The sequence below is a fragment of the Vanellus vanellus genome (genome assembly GCF_965231255.1).
Source record: "Vanellus vanellus genome assembly, chromosome: 12".
Taxonomy (NCBI): Eukaryota; Metazoa; Chordata; class Aves; order Charadriiformes; family Charadriidae; genus Vanellus; species Vanellus vanellus.
The window spans coordinates 1,834,344-1,855,626 of NC_138917.1; the positions used below are offsets into that span (position 1 = coordinate 1,834,344).

Sequence of the window (21,283 nt, forward strand, 5' to 3'; positions counted from 1 at the left end):
CATTAGATTTATTTTGAATACTAACAGCAGAATAAGCTTTGAAATGTAGCAAGATTAAACTACATTAAATAGAACAAAAATTGTCTTCTGGTAGATTCCCTTTGGAAGGAAAAACTTTCTACTAATGCCAGCAATTACTGTTTGTGGATGAAGTGGATAAAAATTCAGCCTGTAGTTATTTAACTTTGACAGATGCTGTATTTACAGTAGCTTGTTGTTCTCTCTTAAGCTGTTTTTTATATTATGACAGTCGTGCTACATATATTTTTCTTACACAGATTAATACAGTCATCATGTAGTAATGTAAAAAATTGTCCTTTCTGTGAAAATCAGGTGTTTTGAATTGCTTGCACACATAACTATTAAACATTGACCGACAACGCTTAATGTGTTCTCAAATATGAGGAGTTTTAGGAAGAGTACTGCTAGCAGTGCACATTCCTTTTGTACGAGTCTCCATTTCCATGCTGTATTATGAGTTAAACTTTCAGATTGGGTTGCATAAACACAGGTCAAAAAATCAACACGTTAGTCACTATAGCAAAAGATGTGTCAGCTTCAAGGACAGTATCTATATCAACTTCTTTGGACAGTACAGATACATGTGTGCCTGTGTTCTGTTTTATTCTATAACAGTAAGTTTGTAAGTACTGTTGGAGACCAACCCCAGAGGTTTCTGTGTGATTTTGTTTGTTTGTTTTTAATGTAATTTATTAATGTTGCAATTTGCAGTAACTGTTTATAAGCCTAAACGACTTGTCTAAAATGAGACTGCAATGTGGAATTAGAAGATCCTTTGTATCCTGGGGATGCTTGATCTATTGAGGAACTTTTTCTAAGAGTACTTGACAGATAGATTAGAGGGACTGAGAGCTGTGACTGGTAACTGTAGGTGGGGGAGATCCAGATGGCTTGCAAAACGAAACCAGTGGAACCACTGGAATGTCACTGGGTTGTCTCGACTTTGCTCCTTGTGTCTCCCTTCTGCTGACACTGTCACCACGTATCTTCGTGGCAAGCTGAAAAGCAGCAGCTGCAGAGAGAGGGTAGTCTCTGTTCTGTTGCCATCTTGGTTGTTCAATGAACATCACAACAGCCTGATGGCTGATAACAGCAATCAAAAACCATCTTTTTATACCATACAGTTCAGAACATGCTAGTAGGATGTACAAGAGCATGATGACAAGCACTTACACAGTGCATCAGTGTCATAAAATACACGAGAGTTTTGCTGGTGCGATGCAAGTGGTTTCACAGTGAATACTAGATCCAGCTTATGTTCAAAGCGAGCTTGACTGAGACTTTTTATCAAGAGACTACAGAGTGGTATGCATGCTGTCCGCGACTGAGCTGGGGCTGCATCTCTGGAAGAGTCGGTTTAATGACTTCCATACCTGCACTTCTGCATGTCTCTAGCTTTTGTTCTGTTGTTGAGCCCTGTGGCACACTTTTACTGCCAACCAGAACACTTTGACAATGTGTTGAACGTATATAAGTACAGAAGCCTAAATGCAGCTCTCTGCCTTCTTCCCCCACCCCCCCAATAACACAGTAGATATCAGTGTGTAACTAGTAGGTCCTTTCAGCCACTCTGACATCTTGCAGTAGTTGAGTGACAAGAATTGCTGCTTTGACGGAGTGCAGCGTTACTTGTGTCTGCGTAGCATTCTGTTAGAGCTCTTCAGAGAAAAGAGGGCTTAAAAATCCAACCAGTTGTGGGTGGGTGTGGCTTTTTTTTGTGTGTGTGTGGTTTTTTGTGTTTTTTTTGTTTGTTTGTTTGTTTTCTTTTTTTTAAGAAGTTTAGTATTTTAGTTTTTAGGGCAATGGAACCCCCCACCTAAACAGCATGGAGCAACGTGACATAGGAGCTCAACCTGAAGGGTAAATGGAATACACTGCAGATGCTTTTGCTTTAGTTCATATTGCCAACTCAACAGAGGTAGAAGTGAATTGCCAAGGTCTCATCCTTTTAGTTATGTACTGAAGATGAAATGCTTCTTCCATCTTTATACTAAAGATCTGTAACAGAAGCGAGAACTGGAAGCTTCTGACTTCCATTAATTGCTGAGACCATCCTTCCTCCTGTTATTGCTTCATGATTTTAACAATTGTCAGTCTGACGGGACAGTCACTCTGAGAGGAGTGTGGGAGTATCTTCATTGTTCGGATAGCTGTAGTCTGATGTTGCATGTTCAGAGTGAGAGATCAAAGGCCGCTGATAAAACACCTATGGGAGATTACTTTGGCAAAGTTAGTAGGAAAGTTAAGGATGTAGAGTTGTAGCAGGATGTTTTTTGGCTTATTTTGGCATTTTATTCTTTACAATTTAGATAAATATTCATCCATTATTTGCCTCTTTCAATATTTAGTACTTTCCTGTGTTTTGATGGTTATTCTGATAATTTTGTGGTCTCTGTATATGACAGTTATCACAGGAGTTGCTTTCTGAACAGCAAGCTCACTTTCACACTCTTGAATGCTTTAGTTGGAAGTCACTCCTGCTTTAGTATATTTGTATAAATATACATGCTTCAAAAACATATGTATGACTTTATAATGACTTTTTCCCTTGTGAAAAGTCTCAAATTTTGCTTTTAGAAGCTACGTGAGAAGAGGCTGTTACAGTGCTTGAAAGAATTTCAGTCTTAAATTTAGGACGTTTTTATTCAAACACAGTACTCACACAAACTTCGGAGGAAAACCATTTGCTTTCAAATGATTCTACATATTAGAAAGTACCAGGCCATCAACCGCTATTGTCCTACACAGGATTGCTTCCTTTAGTACTTTATTAAAATTAGACTTGTTTCCAATGCTCTGTGGATATCGTCTGATGTCCACTATCCCTGGTTGGAATGAAAATGTGGATCAGTATAAACTAGCATCTAACAGATAGGCAAATTTACTAAATATTTTTTTTAATACATATTTTTAGTCATTTGGGGAGAAGAGCTTTGTTTTAATCCTCATTAGAGGCTTGCCAACCATTTCTTCATTTCCCTGAGGTAAATGTGAAACAAACATGGAAATGGTGAGGCCAGAGAAGCACCTTGCTTGGGTGCGTTGGGAAGAGGCAGGTCTGTTACAGTGAGATGAAAGAACAGTCGCTTGTCTGTGTTGGGCAGCACTATCAGTATTATGCAAAAATGCAAAAGCTGGGCAACCCAACGGTGGAAATTTCCATTTCCTTTGTGCTTCACAGCTCAAAGGGAGCCAGTTCTGCAAGGGGACTTGCAAGTGGCGTACTGGAACGAAGAGCAACACCACAGCAGAGGTTCCTGCTTAACTGATGAGCTGCTGCTTTGAAATGTTGGGTTTCAGAGTTAACTAATAACTGAATGTTTGCTATAATTTTGTGTTTGGCTAGATTATCCTTTTTTTAAAAAAAAAATAAAATTCATTACTTGAGTCTTATGTGATTTACAGCAAGAGCTTAAGGTCTTGCAGCCAAACCATGTGGACGAAATGGCCCTCTACAAGTAGGAACAGGGTAGGACAGTTAAGGGAAGATTGTAGCAACTCTGGTGTTCTGGTGAATTTGCGTGCGGTTTGCCACCCTTTCTGACGGTTACTGTTGCTGCAGAGAGAATCCACTGTAATGCTGCAGTACCTCTTTTTCAGGGCTGAGAACAGAGATGACAGGGAGGGGGAGAAGTGAGGGCAAATAGCTGAGAATACTGGAATTTGACAGTGTCTCTTGGATGAGAATTTGTATAATGAGAGAAATCTGAGTCATTACAGATGTAAATCATTGCATAATCAGCCAGTAGAACGGACTATTTATGTCTGTGTGTAGGAAAAAAATAAATAAAATCTTCCAACGGATTTTAACCATTGTTTTTTTTCTTTTTCTTTTTCTTTTATTTTTTTTTAACATCCACTGACACTCTGGTAGTATATTTTGTGTGTGTGCAGTTCTGAATACAGAGTTTTTCAGCCTAGAGCAGCCTCAAAGATGAGGCACAGAACTGAGCACAGCACAAACTAATTAGAGTTCCGCCGGGCTTATTAGCCTGAACTCAGTTCCAGGGAAGCACTGCTACAGAGAGGAGTCAGGTGTGTCTCTTTGAAGACGGAGATCAGTGGTTGTATTTTGTGCTGCTGCAACAGTTATTTCATCATCTTTGCAGGGTTGGTTTTTTTTCAGTTGTTGCAGAGATGAAACCTTGTGTGCAAGCAACTGACACTGAAGTAGTTGGGAGAAAATTTGATGTGGTGCCAGAATGAAAAACTAGCTTATCCCAACCTTGGTTCTAACGAGTGGAATTACAAAGCTGTAGTTCAAAGGCCTTCACAGGGCAATCTTGATTTTTAAAAAAAAAATTATTTATTTTTTTCCCTTTCTGTTTTGAAAAAACATCTTGGTTTTCCTTGGCTTGCTTAGCTGTTGAATGAGAAATGAAGTCAGTCATCCTTTGCTTTTATGTTTACTGCTGTCAAAATAGCAATGCCTATTAAGGATACAAATGAATATTTTATAAAATTTAAAAAATTGTCAGAATTGATTTCCTCCATGTTACTGCTCTTCATGGACAGTTCTTATTTGGTGCAGCATGGTGTAAACTGTGCTGCATTATTCTGTAAGAAATAAAAATGCAAATTTCAAATATGAGAAATACTACATGGTTTGATAGTTATTGCTAGTAAGGTCTTTTGTTTTGTGATGATAACTGCTGGTCTTGTCTGCGCAGGACTGCTTATTGGAAAAACATGCAGGGAATGCAGCAAGGAGCAGCTAAGAGAACTGAGGGAAACAGGCAGGTGATCTTCAAGAAACTGAAATGAAACGGGGATTTTAGAAGCATTCCTTCAGAAATGTGTTTTGTCACTTACAGCAGAGTTACTACATCTAACAGAGCTTGTATTCCAACTCCAGAATAGTTAGAAATAAGAATACAACCATCTCAGTCTTGGTTTTGAGACTACTTCTTCCATTTCTTCAAAATCATAGCTTGTCCCTGACCTTTCGGAAGGCTGACTAAGGTTTTTGAAAATCACTTCTGTTAATTCGGGTGTTTTTTTACATACTTGACTTGAGGTGCTGGAAATAGAACTGATTTCCAGTGAGTGCCAGACACCTGGGACGGGATGGAAGCATCTGCAGATGAATGTTAGAGCCCTTTGGGGGCTGCTGTGTGTGACGTGGGACCCAGGGGGACGTGAGCCCTGTGCAGGGGCCGGGCAGCACAGCCCCACGCTGCCAGACTGGCACCGAGATCTCTCTGCGCAGCCTGAATCCTGCCCTCTGGGTCACTAACTGTGTAAATTGGGAGTAGCAGAATGTAGTGTTTGAATAATCGCTCCTGTACCTATGTAAGCCTAAATAAATTAGAAAAAAAAAGAGATGGGAATTAATGCTCACACAGATAACTCTAGTCTTTCTACCTAGGAATTATTTTTGCTTGAGAAACCACGTTCCCATTTTTAATCGTGGTGCAAAATGCTCGTACAATCTTTAATAATATGATTATCGAGTAAAATTATGGGGGTTTGACCAGAGGTGCTTGGTTTAGAGGACTGACTACTATATTATATTTGTAAACTTCAAATCGATAGCTTCATATAGAAACAAAGGGAAAAGTTCCCAAACCTTGCAAGTAAAGTACTGGTTGGAGGAAAAGTTAGGGGCGTTGTACAAAAAATGTAAAAAGGCAAAAAAAAAAAAAAATTTAAAAAAACAATAACCACACTTCCCCTCTCTTCCCCCGCCAACTGAAAAACAAACCACCAAAACCCAAATGGAGCTTAAAGGAAATGTTACTTTGAGCTCTCTTTTGTGGAAAATAACCTGGACAGCAGCAGGCTGTTAACTTCTGTCACCTTTGGTGACAAAGTCAAGCTGTTGAAATGTGCAGGCTTCTTTTCCAGACTATGTTCATTTAGCTACTTTAAACTCCATCTAAATGCAAACTCTTGGATTTCAGAAAGCAAGTGACAAAAGCAACCAGCACTTTAAATGTCGTATTTTTGTTTATAAACGTTATAATTGCAATGTGGCACTGTCTCCTTTTTAAATAGTACCTGGGTGCTTGTGCAGTCTCTTACTTCACCACGAAATATGGGATAAAAAGGCAGAGCATGTATTTTGATTGAATGTCTCTGAAAAGTTTGCATGTCTGAAGTCATGGGGAGCAACTGGTAAAGGCTCATGGATATCTCTGAGCGTCAGAGCCAACTCTGGGTAATGTACCAAACTGGAGGACTTAACAGCAGCTTTCGAAGTTGATCTGCCTTGCAGCTTTCAGAAGTTACTTAACGGGAGTTTTCAGGTCTGTTAATGGAGCTCTCATTCATAGCACCAGTTCAGCTTCACCCTCATTAGTCTGGGAACCATACCTGCCCAGACCCTTAAAAACGCAAGACTGTAGGATGCTGTCCACTTTCCTTTTCTAGAGTTTCCCACCTTTAGAGCAGAATCAGCAGAACAAAAGCCTCACCACATCTATTATAGTATAAAATGCTGTCTTGGCATAAACCCATCTTCATCCACAAGTTAAGATGCCCCCTCTGCCTTATGCTCCTTCTGAGTGGGACAAATAGCCGGTGACAGCAGTAGCAAATACATGTCCTCGGATACTCTCCTTTGGACTAGTAGGACCACTGGTGACTGAACAGAATGACTTTCAAATAACTAGCAAGTGACCGGAAGTCAATCTTTCATTTTTAAGTAATTTTGGAAAGGAGAAGGGGAGCAGCAGCAGTCTAGAGTGGATTTGATTCAGCTCGTAGATTTTATTCTCTGTTATGGATGGCAGCTTTGTACAGTATTTTATGGCACAGCATACTGTCTCATGAGGTTGCTGTAATTTCAGCAGAAATTCTTCTATCTGTGTGATGTGGTTTTTACTTTGTCTATAAATATAATAGCAAGAACTTCAGCTACATCATGGCCAGAATTGAAACGGCTCATATTTTTTCAATTAGTTTATTCTTTTTATTGTCATGATTATTCATTTTCTCTTACGTGGAAAAAAGCTACATTATTTTAGGGCATGTCCTTTACTGTTTGAATTCTTACTGTAGTTCATTCTCTTTTGTTTCTGCTCTGACTTCTTCCAAAACTGTTGTATTTTTTTCTTTTCTTATTTTTCTGCTCTAAGTAGTAGGTACTGAATCTTGGATTAAAAACTTCCGCCAATATTTGCATCTGTGATGTTGCCATTGTATGTCAGTGTTATTGATAAGTGTCATTGCTCCTTAAGCTCCAAACAGTCTGATCTGTGGGTATGAAAGATTGTGTTGTTTTTAGCTTTTTAAGAAACCAGCCTTATTGTATCTATGTGAATCAATTATTAATTGCATTAAAAGGTTTTCAGCTGAACAGGGAAAATAGAATTGCAGAAACGAATAAATTGGAGCTTCAAGAGGGAATCAAGCCATTAGATTTGAATTGTTCGATTCTTTGCAAGGAGAAATTTGATATTCTTCGTAAAAAGTACAATAAAATAAAATGCCAGCGGTGATGACAAAGTTTCTAATGCATTTATATCTTTGGTTTCCCTGGAAAAATAATGACAAAGGCACCAACATTCTAACTTCAGCAGTATCTCATATTCTGTGGTATCTCGAATGTACAAGAAGCCTTCAAGTCAATTTGTAGCGTGGAGATAGATGATAATGTCTGTCATGTTGTGGATAGGTCTAGCTATCTTGCTTATACTATTCTCCTTTGGCAAGGTGATAAAGCTGTCAGATTTAAAAAGTTAGAGGTCAGCAGGATTAATTAATAAGCCCATCTGACCCAATAAATCATAGAGCATTATGTGCCATCCACTTAGTCTTTAAGTATGGTACAAAGGAAGTACAAAGTGTGTCTGAAAAAACATATTCTGGGTTGTAAGAAATGAAAAGGTGGAATATTAAGCACATCTTTGGTTGTTTGTTCTGGTGGTTAGCTCCCTTAAAATTGACTTACTTATTCTGAGTATGACTTTTGTCTTAACTTTGCAGCTGTTAATTTTGTTATAGTATTAATTACATTGTGCTTCTCTATGCTAATCGTTCAAAACAGCTAGTATTTTTTTATTATTTGAACACTGGAGTCTTCATGTACAGAGCTCAATCTTTTTAATATTCAAAGCAGTTTAGGTTCTTTGATTCATACTGTGAGAAATTTTCTCCTCCTTTCAAATAACTTCTGTGGCTCTTCTCTGTACCCTGTCCAATATTTCAACATTCTTTTAAAAATGTGGATACCGCAACAGGATGCAGCATTCCAGTGTTCCTTGCAAAGGTAAGATTACCACCTTACACCTATCATGTCCATATGTCCAAAGGAATGTGTTTTTTTTCTGTCATGGCATCATGTGTTGAGATGCTTACCTACTGTAATTACTAAGTTCTTCAGAATTAGTTCTTCTAGGATTTCGTCTTCATTCTGTAGGTCATTCCTGTGGGTGGCAAATGTACTCTGGTAGTAAATTACACAACTTAACCTTGGGTTGAACTAAATTTTAATTAATTTTTTTTTTTAATTATTCAAGAGCATAGCTGCCTTCTCAGTATTTAGTTTCAGAGTTCTTAGTGGCATACATCTGTTTACTCTAGAGACTTGATGAAAATGTTGAATGCTGTTGAGTCTGGTCGCTGTTGTCATGTATAGTGAGACTTTCCCTCTAGTGGAAAAGGTTTGTGCAGATGAGAACCACAGATCTTGTTGGCTACCCTGGAAGCACAGGTTGAGCTGCTAAACTCAGAGTTGGAGAGGAGGGTACTGGGAGAAATTGTGAAATGCCATTTATTTTCTAACAAACATCTCTATTTCTTAATTTATCTCTGCAAGGCAAGATCTGATATAATTAACATTGCAATAAATATTTTAATAAAAATCCAGTGTTGTTTGTTGCTGTCAGTACCAGATAACATCTGTTTTGGTGAGCTTGAACGGAGACATAAAGTATCTCTGTAATTATATGCTGGCAGGTGAAAAGATGGTAGGAGTTTCTGAGATCCACAATTTGCTTTTGTTTCCTTACTATTTGGTAAGACAGTTTGGGTCTTACTGGGCTCATGAAATCTGAGCACTTGGGTGGAAATGGCGATGAGCAATGGAAGCCTCGGATTTCCTGGGAAAGTCCCCCTTTAGGTGAGCATCAGGCCACAGTGCTACATCATACAGCTTATTCCCAGGTACGCTTCACTTTGTCGCTGAGTCAGTGCCCTCAAAATAGTTTTCCTTGTGAATAACGCGGTGCCAGAAACTTTCAGTTTTTATAATTGCTTTCTAAAGCATTCTCAAGTCATGGCTAGAAAAACAGATGCTTCGGGGGTGGCTGGATGACAATGGTTTTTTCAAAGTGTTTGTGCTACATAGCTGGAACATAGTCATGGGATTCATACCCAGGGAATAAGTTAAGATTTATATCTTCAGTTTTCTAAGCCTAACTTCTTACAACACTTTACAAGATGTACTTTGGGGAAAAAAGCCAATAAAAAAAAAAACGCGATACTTGTAGTAAGTGGAGGAGCAGTAAGAGGAAGTGAGCCTGACTTGTGTGTGAATGAAGAGAGTCAAGTAGAACAAATTTGTCCTTGAATTCTAGTTAAAGAGTGGTGATGGGATTTTTTTTTAATGGTGGGAGTTGGCATGCTCAGTGTATTTTTTTTTTCTTTTTTTTTTCTTTAACTCAAAACTGTACGTTGCATAGCAAAGTAATATACTGGTTTTCTTTCCAGCCCTTTTGGCAATGATAGTATTCACCTCTCCATGATCTCCTGTTCCTTCAGGATATTTGTGCTGAGCTGCCATTCCCTGATTCCTCTGCGCCCCTCCTTGCTCCCTGACTTCACCTATTCATTCAGTTATCCTGACAGTCGGTTGTTCCCTACGTCTTTGCAGTGTACGTACAGGGCAGTGTACATAGGTATCAAATGTTTTAAAAAATTTTAAAAGTACCCGGCGTAACATAGTGAACAGCTAGTCCCTAAGGAATCTAGCACTTTATTTCTTCAATTATTTTAAAGTCTCAACTTGATATTTTTTTTTTTTTTTTAGCCTCAAGTCTGATCAGATAGTTTTGTATTGACGTAATTATTCTTTTGCTAGTTGCTGCCATTCAGAACTCTTACTTATTGTTCCCATGATGTGTTAATGACCCTGCATGTTGCCTGTCATTTTTCTGTGCTTGGAGCAAAGCAAGGATTTTCCTTGAACATAGGTGCCCCTGGGGTGGTGTTGTGCATACGTTCTAAAATGTCTGCTTGAAACATCAATTTTATGCAATAAATACATAGAAGTCTGTATTATCACAATACGGGTAGCTGTTATGGAAATAGCATAGGACATGCAGTCTTCTACAGTAAGGGCCTCAAAGAATTTGTAGTAACATTCATGACTGTTATCTGGGCAGTGCGTGGAGCACTGTTGTGATGTGAAAGAGGACAAGGGGTTCCTGAAGTGCTAAAGCGTGACATTTGGGTTACTTCAGCATCAGCCGAGGTAGAACAGCTTTGCTCATTGTTTATGCTGACAGTACTTTTCTAATAAACCCAGTAGAAATTGAGGTAGCACGTCCAGAATCTGCACTGGTGCTTTATGTGTACATGCTGTTTGACCTCTGTTCACAGACTAACGTGCGCACACGTGCTACTTTCCCGGGGTAATAATCTTTGCCTTCTTTTGTGTGACAAACTGCACAGAAAGTGGGAAAGTATTGCTCTAGTTCTTGTTCTAAGTTCTAACCTTCGTCTGTTTCATCACTTCTAATAAAAGCAAGCAAAGAGTCATTGTTTAGTAATGCTAATGAATTTATTTTTTTAGGATCTGGTCAACACTGGACTCAGCACTTTCTTCTTTTTCATTGCCTCTGTAGTACTTGCTGCTTTAAACCATAAAACTGGAGCAGAAATTGCTGCTGTGGTAAGAATTTGGACTTCTTTATATATTACTCTTATCTTCTATTAAAACTGAGAATAACTTTTCCCACATGTTCATTGAGTACTCCTGTTGCCTTGCCATCACAATTTACTTCTACTTTTACAGTTGGCTGTACGTTGATTCTGATTTAAAATTGTTGACATCCTTTGAGTTCTTTGTCTTAAGAACAAACAGAAAAATGACTTGCAGCCTTGCTTCTTTCTCTGTAGCTAGCTTAGATGATATGGCTCTGTATTGAAAGACTACAGGAAAGATAGAGCTGAAAATTCACAAGAAATTGGAGCTGCTTACACATAACTTGCTGAATTCTTGCTCGCTACAGATTGTTTTTGTTCTGTGGAGTGAGTAGAACTTTACTTCAAGATTTTAAATCCAGGACAGTACGGTCAAGCAGATGAATTTAGTGCTTGAGCTGGTAATTAAAAAAAAAAATAAAAAATCCTGGACATTGAAAATCACACAACAGTTCTTTAGAAGCATATAGGAAGAACTGCAATGAGCTCCTGCTCCAGGCTGGTGGTCTGGACTGGTCGTCTGTTCTCTTGTCATTCATTCACTATTATGTGCACCCTGAGGAATGAACTGTTAGATGAGGAGCTGTATTCTTCTTTACGAGAGGTTCCTCCATTGAAGTTGCATTGCAGGATTTAATTGTCATGTTTGTAGACAGAGAACTTTCTTTTCTGGGATCATTGATCTTCGTTGCTTTTGCAGATTCGCTAGGTCATTAAAGAAGAAAACCATCAATTTTACAGGCCATGATGACTTGTCACTGCAAATGCAGTAGAAAACTAAGTTTCTGAGGGATTTGTTGTGAAACTGCTATTGTTCTTGTTTTCAAAATTTATCTTTGACAATTCTTTCTACTTCTTGTAGATATTTGGTTTCTTGGCAATGGCAGTGTATGCTGTGAACACATATTTAGCTATTAAAAAGTGGCGAATGAACAGCAGACAACAAAGTAGTCGGCAGACCAGTGATTACATACGTGCTCGGACAGAATCCAGAGAAGTAGATCATCGCCCTGAGATTCAGCGTCTGGATGCGTGAAAGCAACATTCAAATGGGACTGCAAAGGGAAAAGAAGAAGTGCTTAACTCCCTCATGGAATAAAGGGTCGTTTCTTTATTTAAGGAGGAAAAGGAAGATCAGATGGTGGCAAAGAATGCCCAGCCCTGCATATGTGCAGAGATGCATTGAGTCAGAAGCTGTTGTCATGAAGGCAGTAAATGTTGGTCATTCAAAAGCAAGATCCGTTTAAGGCATCCACATATATATACATATATTATATATCCCGTATAATATATAACATATATATGTTTTGCAGTATGTTACTGTTTTGGATTAACTGCACAGTACTTTCCTTCCCTCCTAGGTGCAAACTCTGAATATACATGTTCTGCCACTGTTTCCTCGTCTGTTGTAAACACTAAGACCAGCACTACATTGCTTAGTTAATATAAGAAAGAAATCCACCAAAAGTAAATTTAATACACGCGAAAAGGAAATGAGGGGCAAATAGCAATAACTTTAGCCATATATTCCGTCCAACAAACTCTCTGTATCCATCCTCATGCAGCCTCAGCAGTGCAGCTCAATTCTCATCTGCAAGATCTCCTGCAGTTTCACTGTTGGTGCACTTATATACCTGAAATGGACAACCATTTCACATTTTTAGGTGATGGATATAGTGTTGAGGTAGTTACCGTTCGGGTTACTCTGAAATCGCCATATTCAGTTAATGCGTGGCCTTGGCCAGATCTGAACTTGTGCAAAGTTAGCACGTTTCCTGAATGGTCACCATAATGCATCGAGTGCAAGTATGTGGTTTTCTGCTGATGTTGGGATACATTCTGGTTTTCATTCCCAAATGGGAAAAGAAAGATGCTTGGGAGGCAGGGTGGAGAGAAGGGGGTTGAGGGGCGCAGTAGAGAAAGAAGTTGTCACCTAATAGACTTGCATTCCAGTCATGGCTTGTTACTTTTGGTTGTTGGGGTTTTTTGGTTTGTTGGTTTTGTTTTTTTGGTGTTGGGTTTTGGTTTTTTTTAGGTTCAACCTTTCTGAGAAGCCTTGGGTAAGCAAGAACTAGCAAAAAATTACGATGTGCTTATGAAGTGTTTCTAAAGTTCAAATATTGTGATTCATGTAAGATAAATATTTTCCTTTTTGGAGGGTTGTTTGTTTCTTCTAAAATTAAAACTGTTGATAGTAGGTAAAAAGTGATTTTTTTTTTTTCTTGTAATTGAGTGCTTCTGCAAATTTTTTTCTCTAATATTTCTTTGGAAAATGAGTTTAGATATTTGAAGAGTAATATGGTTGTATTGATTCGTTTACAGATAGTTTTACCTAACTGAAGTTTTCTTATTTTAATTGTACTTCCAGTGAAAAGAAGGCTATTTTCTCTACCCAAAACTTGAATTCTGCAGTAATCAGTTAGACAATATCATCATGTTCTAAGGAGGATGTCCCTTGCTATTTTTCTGGGGTTTTTTGATGGATGTTTTTATCAGTGTAATCCATTATTTGGCATATGCATGCCTGCATGTTATGTGAAAAAAATGCATAGGGGAGATGTCTAGAGCTGGATTCCTTTCTGGTGTAAGCTGATGAAATCTTTGAAATTAGTGAAGCTGTATGCCACGTATGCCTGAATTTATCTCGTATTTGACTTGAACACTTTGTGTTGTGTTCTTGTGGAGCTGTGCTCTTAAGTGGATGATTGCAGTTAACCGGAGTCTTGAGAACAAACAGCAATACATTGCAATAGGTCACTTTTAAATATGAAAACCAGGTTATTCCAAACAGAAGATCAATAGAAGTGCCTGGGCTTTTTTAATACTGGAGAGAACTGGGGTAGGGGCAGGTGTGAACCTAACGCTGCGATGTTTGAATCAAGCAACAGATCATTATTTTTATGTGTGAAAAAACGGTGACAAAACTGATGTGTCTTCATTTCAGTTTACTGATGTCTATATTGCATTTCACCTTAGTGGCTATGATGGAGATTAAAATTCAGAAAGAATTATTAATGAGGTTAAAGAAAACTTGCATTTTCTTAGTGAGTAATGGTTTACCAGTTACTGTAGTAACATTTTCTTGTGCTTCATTGAAAGCAAACGCCAAAGGGAACACCAGTTGAAAAAAAAAAAAAAAATCAAAACATAAGCCAACCTCTAGAGCTGGGTTTAGAACATAGGCATTTTATTGAGGTGGTGTCTCACCAGCATTACTGTGCATTTCACAACAAGTAAATGACAGCTCCACGTTCACTGTGGTATGAAATAGAATAGAAATAGCAAAGTTTAAATAGCGAAGTTTATTATTGCCAGTACAGTTGTTACAGCCCTGCTGTTTTTCAGCACTCTGCCTAGTATTGCCAGAGTTTGCAAGGGGAGTTTGTAGATACTGTCAGTTAAGAGCCTTTTTAAAAGTAGCACAAGCGTATCTAGACTGGAATTGTAAACTGGTATTAAAGCAGTTTATATAAAGATTGTAAAACAAAACAAAAAAACAACAAAAAACCCAAACAAAACAAAACCCAACCCAACCAACAAAAAAACCCAACCACCACCAAAAAAAACCCCTACACCAAAAAAAACGACCCCCCTTACTCAGATACAGCATAGTATCCTCCAGAAGATCCATGCTTTTAGAGTGGAACCCTCACCTGAAATCAAGAAACAGAAGTTGGGTGATGTATAGCAAAGGCTTTTCCTTAGGAGTGCATCCTTGTTGCTGGCTACCGAGGGCTGAAATGGTGCGTGCCTCAGAGACCACCCTCTTTCTTTCCTGTACTCCCTGTGCTGGTCCTGGTTTTTCAGAGGTGTGGGAGCTCTCGTGCCTCTGCAGGCTTATGAATTTGGTATCTTTCAAATCCATGCACCTTTCCTGCCCGACAAAAAGGATAACTTCACTGACCTTTTTGTGGCGTGAGATCGTGAAAAGCTTTTGTTAGCTTTTAGCTGGAATGACAAATGCAGAATGATGCAGTTATACTTCTAATACAGTGTAGTATTTCATCGTGTAGTATAGCATACCTGAATGACCTGGAGTGCTTTTACGTGTGAAATAGGTTTTCTTGAGCTGAGAACAGTATGCCATTATTTATTACTTACATCATGACTTGAGCTTAGAACAGCTTTCAGGGTAGCGTTCAAAGAGAATATTAATTTAAAAAATACTGTCTGATACACTTTGTACAACACAAAAACAAATGTAAATTTGTAATTTCCTTATTTTGGGGACCAAAGATGATTTTAGTATTGTACAGTACATACTTTCTAAAAATGTAAGTTAAGCATTTATTACTCTACAGAGACATTATTTACTATTTGGATTATATAGAAGGGAAATAAAGTAGCTGTGGGAAACAACAAAATTTGAAACATTAACATCGTATGATATATACATGGTTGATTCCCCACCCCACCCTCCCAACTTAATTTTACAGTGTATTGAAGAGGTGGTAATATTTTAAGGCTTATCCAAACTGCAGTTGTTGTTTAAAAAAAAAAAAAAAAGTTCTGAAGGAAGAAAATAGGGCAGAAAGTTTAAATTTTTTTTGAAACTTGCTTAGAAAAGTGACACTAAATTGCTCCTCCCAGCCAGTTAGTCTTGCTTGTAATTGCTGAGCATATAGGGATAATTTCTTTTACTCCTTAAGAGTGCTGTTTAGCTCTGTAAAGGGACTCAAATCCCACTGTAAATAAAACTAAATTAAAGCTAGACAGTTGAACCTTGTTGGAATGGGATACTCAAAACTATAACGGTTCTGATTAGTCCTTGTTCATCAGACTAAGTCCTCGGATATGCAATCTCCATGTATTTCTGCACGTAGGAATTATGGTAAATTTTGCAACCTGTGCTTAGACATCAAAAGATAAATTAAAGCATAAGATATGATTGAAGCAACAGCATAATAACTGTTGTATAGAGTTGTAAGAATATGTTTTCCTTTTAATGCTATGTTTGCTCAGTTTTGTCAGCCGTAGTTCGTTTATCATACATTCCTGTAATGGTGTGCAAACTGCCGACAAGAGAAGTGTCTAAAACCGTAATTAAGAACCGATTTGACAGGTTCATCACTTCTTAGTAAAGCTGATTCCTTCTTACTCTCCAAACGTTCCTTTCATTTCATATATTCATACCTCATCTATCTTACGTTTTAATATTTAGTTTTTGTTAAGCCGCTTTCATTGATCTGTGTAGTGTCTGCTTCAGGGTGAGGAAGGTAAGAATACTGTGTCCAGCCTCCTTTTGCTTAAGTGTGGCCCTCTTCCCTTGTGGTGTTGGGGCTGGAGGTGCTGGGGGAAATGTTCTTTCCCCGTGGGCTTTGGCAGCTAGCTGGTATACTGCGTGTGCTCCTGTGTAAGCTTTCTGGTAGGAGCCACGTGCGTAGAGGTTGAGAGGATTAGAGATTCATCTACCTCTGCCTTTTTTGAGAGAAGGAGAGAGAGACACCACGGATCAGTAGGAAAAGTAGGTGTAGCAGTGTTTCTCTGTTCCTAACCGCGGGGCTGTGCTGGCTGTGTTGGAGAGATTCTATGCCAGCATTGTTAATGGTGCGTCTTAAAACCTGAGGTATGTTGACAAATCAGTGCGATTATCAAATAACTTCTGCTCAGCTGAAGTATAGTAGTTGGTTCACAGCGACCTGCGGGACGTAGATGGGCTCTGTGTATCTAGAAGAAAGCATAGTTTCAAACGACTTTCTGCTCAGTTCCACTGAAACGGATCAAGCCGTCATGTAGCATTTCTGAAACTTGGGTGCTTAGTGGTTGTTTATAGCATAAAATAGTGGATTGTTTGGAGGGCCAGCAAAGCTCAAGACAGACTGTGCAGATAAAGGTGTTCTGTACGTGAATTTTAATGGCAACAAAACTAATAATTTAAAAATGAAACTGAGATCGGTACAATAACCAGCAGAATGTATAAAAAGAGTTTGTAGAAATTATGCCATGTTCCTCTCTTTATTTTAACAGAGGGAGTTGGCTAAAAATGAATTTATACAAATATTCAGAAAACCTCTGAATGCCACTTTAGAGTTTTTCCTGGTATATTGTTTTCCCTGTTAGCCACTTGATACCTGGATAGATCTGTTTGACAAGAGTCAGAGCGGTGCTGTCCAACCTGAAAAGGTTCCTTTGTTGTTTCGGTCTTATTTTTGTGTTGTCTTTTTTAAATCTGTCTATAATTTAACCATTTGTATTCTAAAATAATCTTTAAAAGAATCTGCTTACACTGTGATTTATGATAGCCTTTAATTTAGAGTATACAACACAATCTAATTTTCTTTTGGGATATGCAGCTTTCAAAAGTGTTCTTATATATGCCCAGAAATGAAAGTTGTCTATTTATCATGAAGATGTGATTAGATAAAGTTACCTATCCAGAATCCCAGTGCAGCTCTTTCAGATGTGCTGGATGGATGAGTTAGAGAAATTGCCTTTTAATCTCTATGGGTTAATAAATATTTTTTTATAACTAGCCACAGATATTCCTTTTTAAATTATACTTGGCAAACAGAAGATATTTAATTTTATATGCAATATACATAGTTACCTTGATTGACATATTTATAACATAGAGCTTTGTGTTTACTATGAAGGTTTTATCTCTATACCATGGACTTCATGGGTAAAATTTTTAAAAGCCAGTTAGCATATACGGAAGGATATGGAAACTATCTTCATGAATTCAGAATGAGGACATAGGAGCATTTCAAAAAGCAATAGCCAGATCATATTAACGGAGCATCTGGGTTTTTTCCTTAGTTTTTGATTGGGGCTGGTCCCTACAGCTATTTTAATAACATCTGGATGTGAGTAACAGAATGAAATATGACCATCTGCCTCTTCTGACTGTCGCAGACTATTGTCTAGAATATGGGAAATTTCAGGGTATTGTATTTGTTTTGCTTTGGACAAATGTCTCAATAGACATATTTAATTAAAACCTTCATGTGTTTGAAAGAAAATATCCTCTCTTAACTAGGCTGATTTATCACTTTTGGTAACCTTTTAATCCCAGAAGTATTACTGTCTAAATATTTTTAGTAATGTTACGTTTATCCTCATGTCTACAGGTTGAAGTGGTTCTGGCTAGCATCCTTTTATTACAACAATTGCTACCTTCATTTTTCTACTGTTTATACTTTAATCTTGAATGTTTACCTGTTTCTACTCGTTGGATATTGTGGAGGGAGAGTGTATCTTAGCACTACAGTTCATCCAGCTTTAACTCATACATCACAGTTCTGGAGTAAGGAAACATTTTGATTTATATATTGTGGCCAATTTATTACATTTTAAAATGATTTCTGTACTTAAGACACAACACTTATGATATAATATAACAAATGACTTAGCTAATCATTATATCTGTCTAGACTTGCTCTCTTCTGTCTTAGTGTCATTTTGAAACTATTTGTATATGTTGAAGTTTGTAAGGGTTCAGGAACCCACAATAAAATAGTAAAGTATGTATTTATTTCTCATTATAATGCTCAAGTTTGATTTGGAAGTTGACACTTTGTACGTCTTGTCACAGAATTGTAAACAAATACCGAAAAACTGCTTCACCTAGGGTGCCTTCCATGTGTGGTATAAACACTTGTCAGTCACAAAAACAGAGATGTAAATTTATTAAAACCAGTAAACACTATTTTTGTAATGTGAGTCACTAATGCACCTCTGGCTTCATAGTGCTTTGTTTCCACTAATACCAGTTTTATGGCTACTGCAGTCATTGCCTTCCTTTTGTGCACTAAAGAGTAAATCTGATCTCATGGCGAATCAGAAGATTGTATCACTCTTGCTCTGCTCTGCCTTCACCCGCTGCCTCAGAGATGGCGATAAAGCACGTTGCTGATGAGCACTAGAAGGTACTCCAAATTTCTCTCCTTGAGACTTGTGTAAAGAGATGCTCAGCGTGGGATACCTGTATCCTCGGTGCCGATTCTGGGTCCTCTAGAAAAACCTAGCAGGCGTAATCTAAGCGTTCTGATTCTAGCCCATAATTTATGATTTATGGTGTCCGAGGAAGGAGCATCCAGGCCTGGCTGAAAGGCTGCATCCCTCGGGGATACAGGTCTTATACTGTCAGATGTGTAATTGTGAACAGCTCAGAAGTATTACGCAAAACAGTGGGTTAGAATTCCATCTCGGGCTGAGCAAAGGGGATGCAATTTTCCTTTTATCATACGAGCACAAGTCTGCTGTGTCATGCCTTTGCTATTTTGCTTTTGGAGTAAGAAAAATTGTAATGTTTTGCCAAGGAAAATCTTACAAGCATACTCTGTGTGCAAATGCAGAACCTGACTCTGTAGTCCTTACTCAGGCGAAATCCCCATGGACTCAAGGGACTGCAGGTCACGTACCCGTTTATCACCAAATCCCCGTCAAGGATTTGAAGAATATGACAAGTTAGCAAATGTTCATATAGACACAATTTACAGCCTTGAAGCAATTTCACATTATTTTGGTAAGTGTTCTTGAAGTTCTCAAACTGCACACGAGGCAAGCTGATAAAGCAGATGCTTTCCGTAGCGGTACCTACCGGCTGTGATCGTTGTCTCCTCTGTAACCCACGGCTGTAACTTACACGTGGAAGTGGGGCATCTTCCAGCTCTGTGTGTGACAGTTGTGCTGTTAATGCTTGACCAATTTCAAAGGCATGGTCACTCTACAAGAAAACGTACCCCCCAACTTGGTTCTACACCAGTAGTGATTTTTCAGTATGTTGTGTGCTTCTTTTCTGTTGGTGTTTATGCTAAACAAAAAACCCAAGCTGAAGAATTGTAATGTCTTGCAATACAGAAAGCAGTCCTGTTTTTAAAATCCATCCTGTTATAGCATAATTTAAATGGTCTATTTATCAGGTTTAAGTGTCATTTTACTTTTCCAGTCTTTTGTATATGGGCACAATACTTTTTGTAAATTTTTTTTTAATTTAGTTGGTTTTCTGTCTCTCTTTTTTTCTTTCTGGTATTTGAAGATTTGAGCTCTACGGATTTTCATGGTACTCTTCTGATCATGTCTTCATAGTGGTAAAAGTCTGTATTTTTGTATGTAGGGAAAATGGTAGTTTTCTAACACTTATCTTGATCAATATAGTATGGAATCATTTGTGAAGGACTTCCTGTTTAATAAATGGACATATTAAAGTACTAAACCATTGTCTTCATCTGTAAAGGCAACATATCAACTCAGTATACCCAGTGTCGGTGTTGATCAGTTGATAACCCAGTAAGTGCAGCTGCTGAATGCCCTTCCCATGCAGGACAGCAGCGGAGGGCTTAACCAGCCAACCCTGTCTGAGGGGTTTGGGGACCGCCTCTGGCAAGACGGACTTCAGAGATGTAGGAGTTAATGGAAAACCACATATAAGCAGTCCTTGATGAGAGGTTATGCGGAGCAGAAAGCACATGGAACCACTTTATTGCTGAAGTGGTTGTGGTGGGACTGCCCTTGTGGAGGTTTCTCCATGTGGTACGCTGTCACGGGCCAAAATGCTGTATCTTGTGTTTTGCAGCATCCTGTTCTGGACTGAAAAGGAATTTGGGGGCTGGAACGCCAGAGTGAGTGGGTAGTGCTCTGTCACGTCATGGGCTGTAGGTGGCAAGTCCTATCTTGATGCAGTTGGGATTTTTGGTATCCAGGTGCTTTAGGTGTGAGGCGACAGCACCGAGTTAAATAAAGGTAAGAAGTGCACAAACGCATGGATGGTTGAACGAGTGTTGTGGAAGGATTTGGGAATATGGACGATGCTCTGAAAACACTGCTTAGGGGATAACATGCATGTGGGGAGGTGGACAAAGGTGGGGGGAGCATTGAGCTTTTCCAGAAGGATTTACCAAGGAGAATCATGTGCTTGCACAACTTCTGCGCTACAAGGTGGGCCGGTTCATTTTGCCCATGTGAGGCTGTCAGCAGTGGTGGATTCTCATCTGTTGTGGTGCTGCATCCATTGGACCTGCTGAGAGATCAGGCCTGAATGAAGTTGATGCTGTTGAAGAAGACAAAGGGTCAAAGTGCTGAACTTAATGCCATACTGCTGCCAATGTTGTTATCCATGATGTTCCTTGGTCAAGAGAAGCTTGTTGGCTGTTGAATTAAAAAAAAAGTTTATTCTGTCTGACTGTTAAATACTGAAACTTCCTTCAGTCTCCTGGAAAATCTGTAATTGATTTCTTATTTAATGGATCAGGCTAATAAAATGTGATCGACAACATCCAAAATAAAAAAAAAAAAAGCACAATTATTACCTGGCCAAAATTAACATTGGGATCGCTGTTTTCTTTTTCAAGGAAATAGGTCAAAATAATGACTTACATTTTTAAAAAAATACACTTAAATTTTCTGGGTAGCATTGTTTTACCTTCTGACCTAGAAGTTTTACAAACCATTC

General features: G+C 38.5%; 1 protein-coding gene across 1 annotated transcript in view; it reads left to right on the plus strand.

Moving 5' to 3' along the window:
• Positions 1-11,926, plus strand: part of CMTM4 (CKLF like MARVEL transmembrane domain containing 4) — a gene marked incomplete at both ends in the record, with an annotated part of 31,481 nt that extends 19,555 nt beyond the window's left edge. The window contains 2 exons of the mRNA XM_082489465.1: positions 10,760-10,858; positions 11,753-11,926. Of these exons, the coding sequence (XP_082345591.1) occupies positions 10,760-10,858; positions 11,753-11,926 (273 nt within the window). The remainder of the gene's footprint in view (positions 1-10,759; positions 10,859-11,752) is intronic.
• Between the last annotated feature and the right edge of the window lie 9,357 nt (positions 11,927-21,283).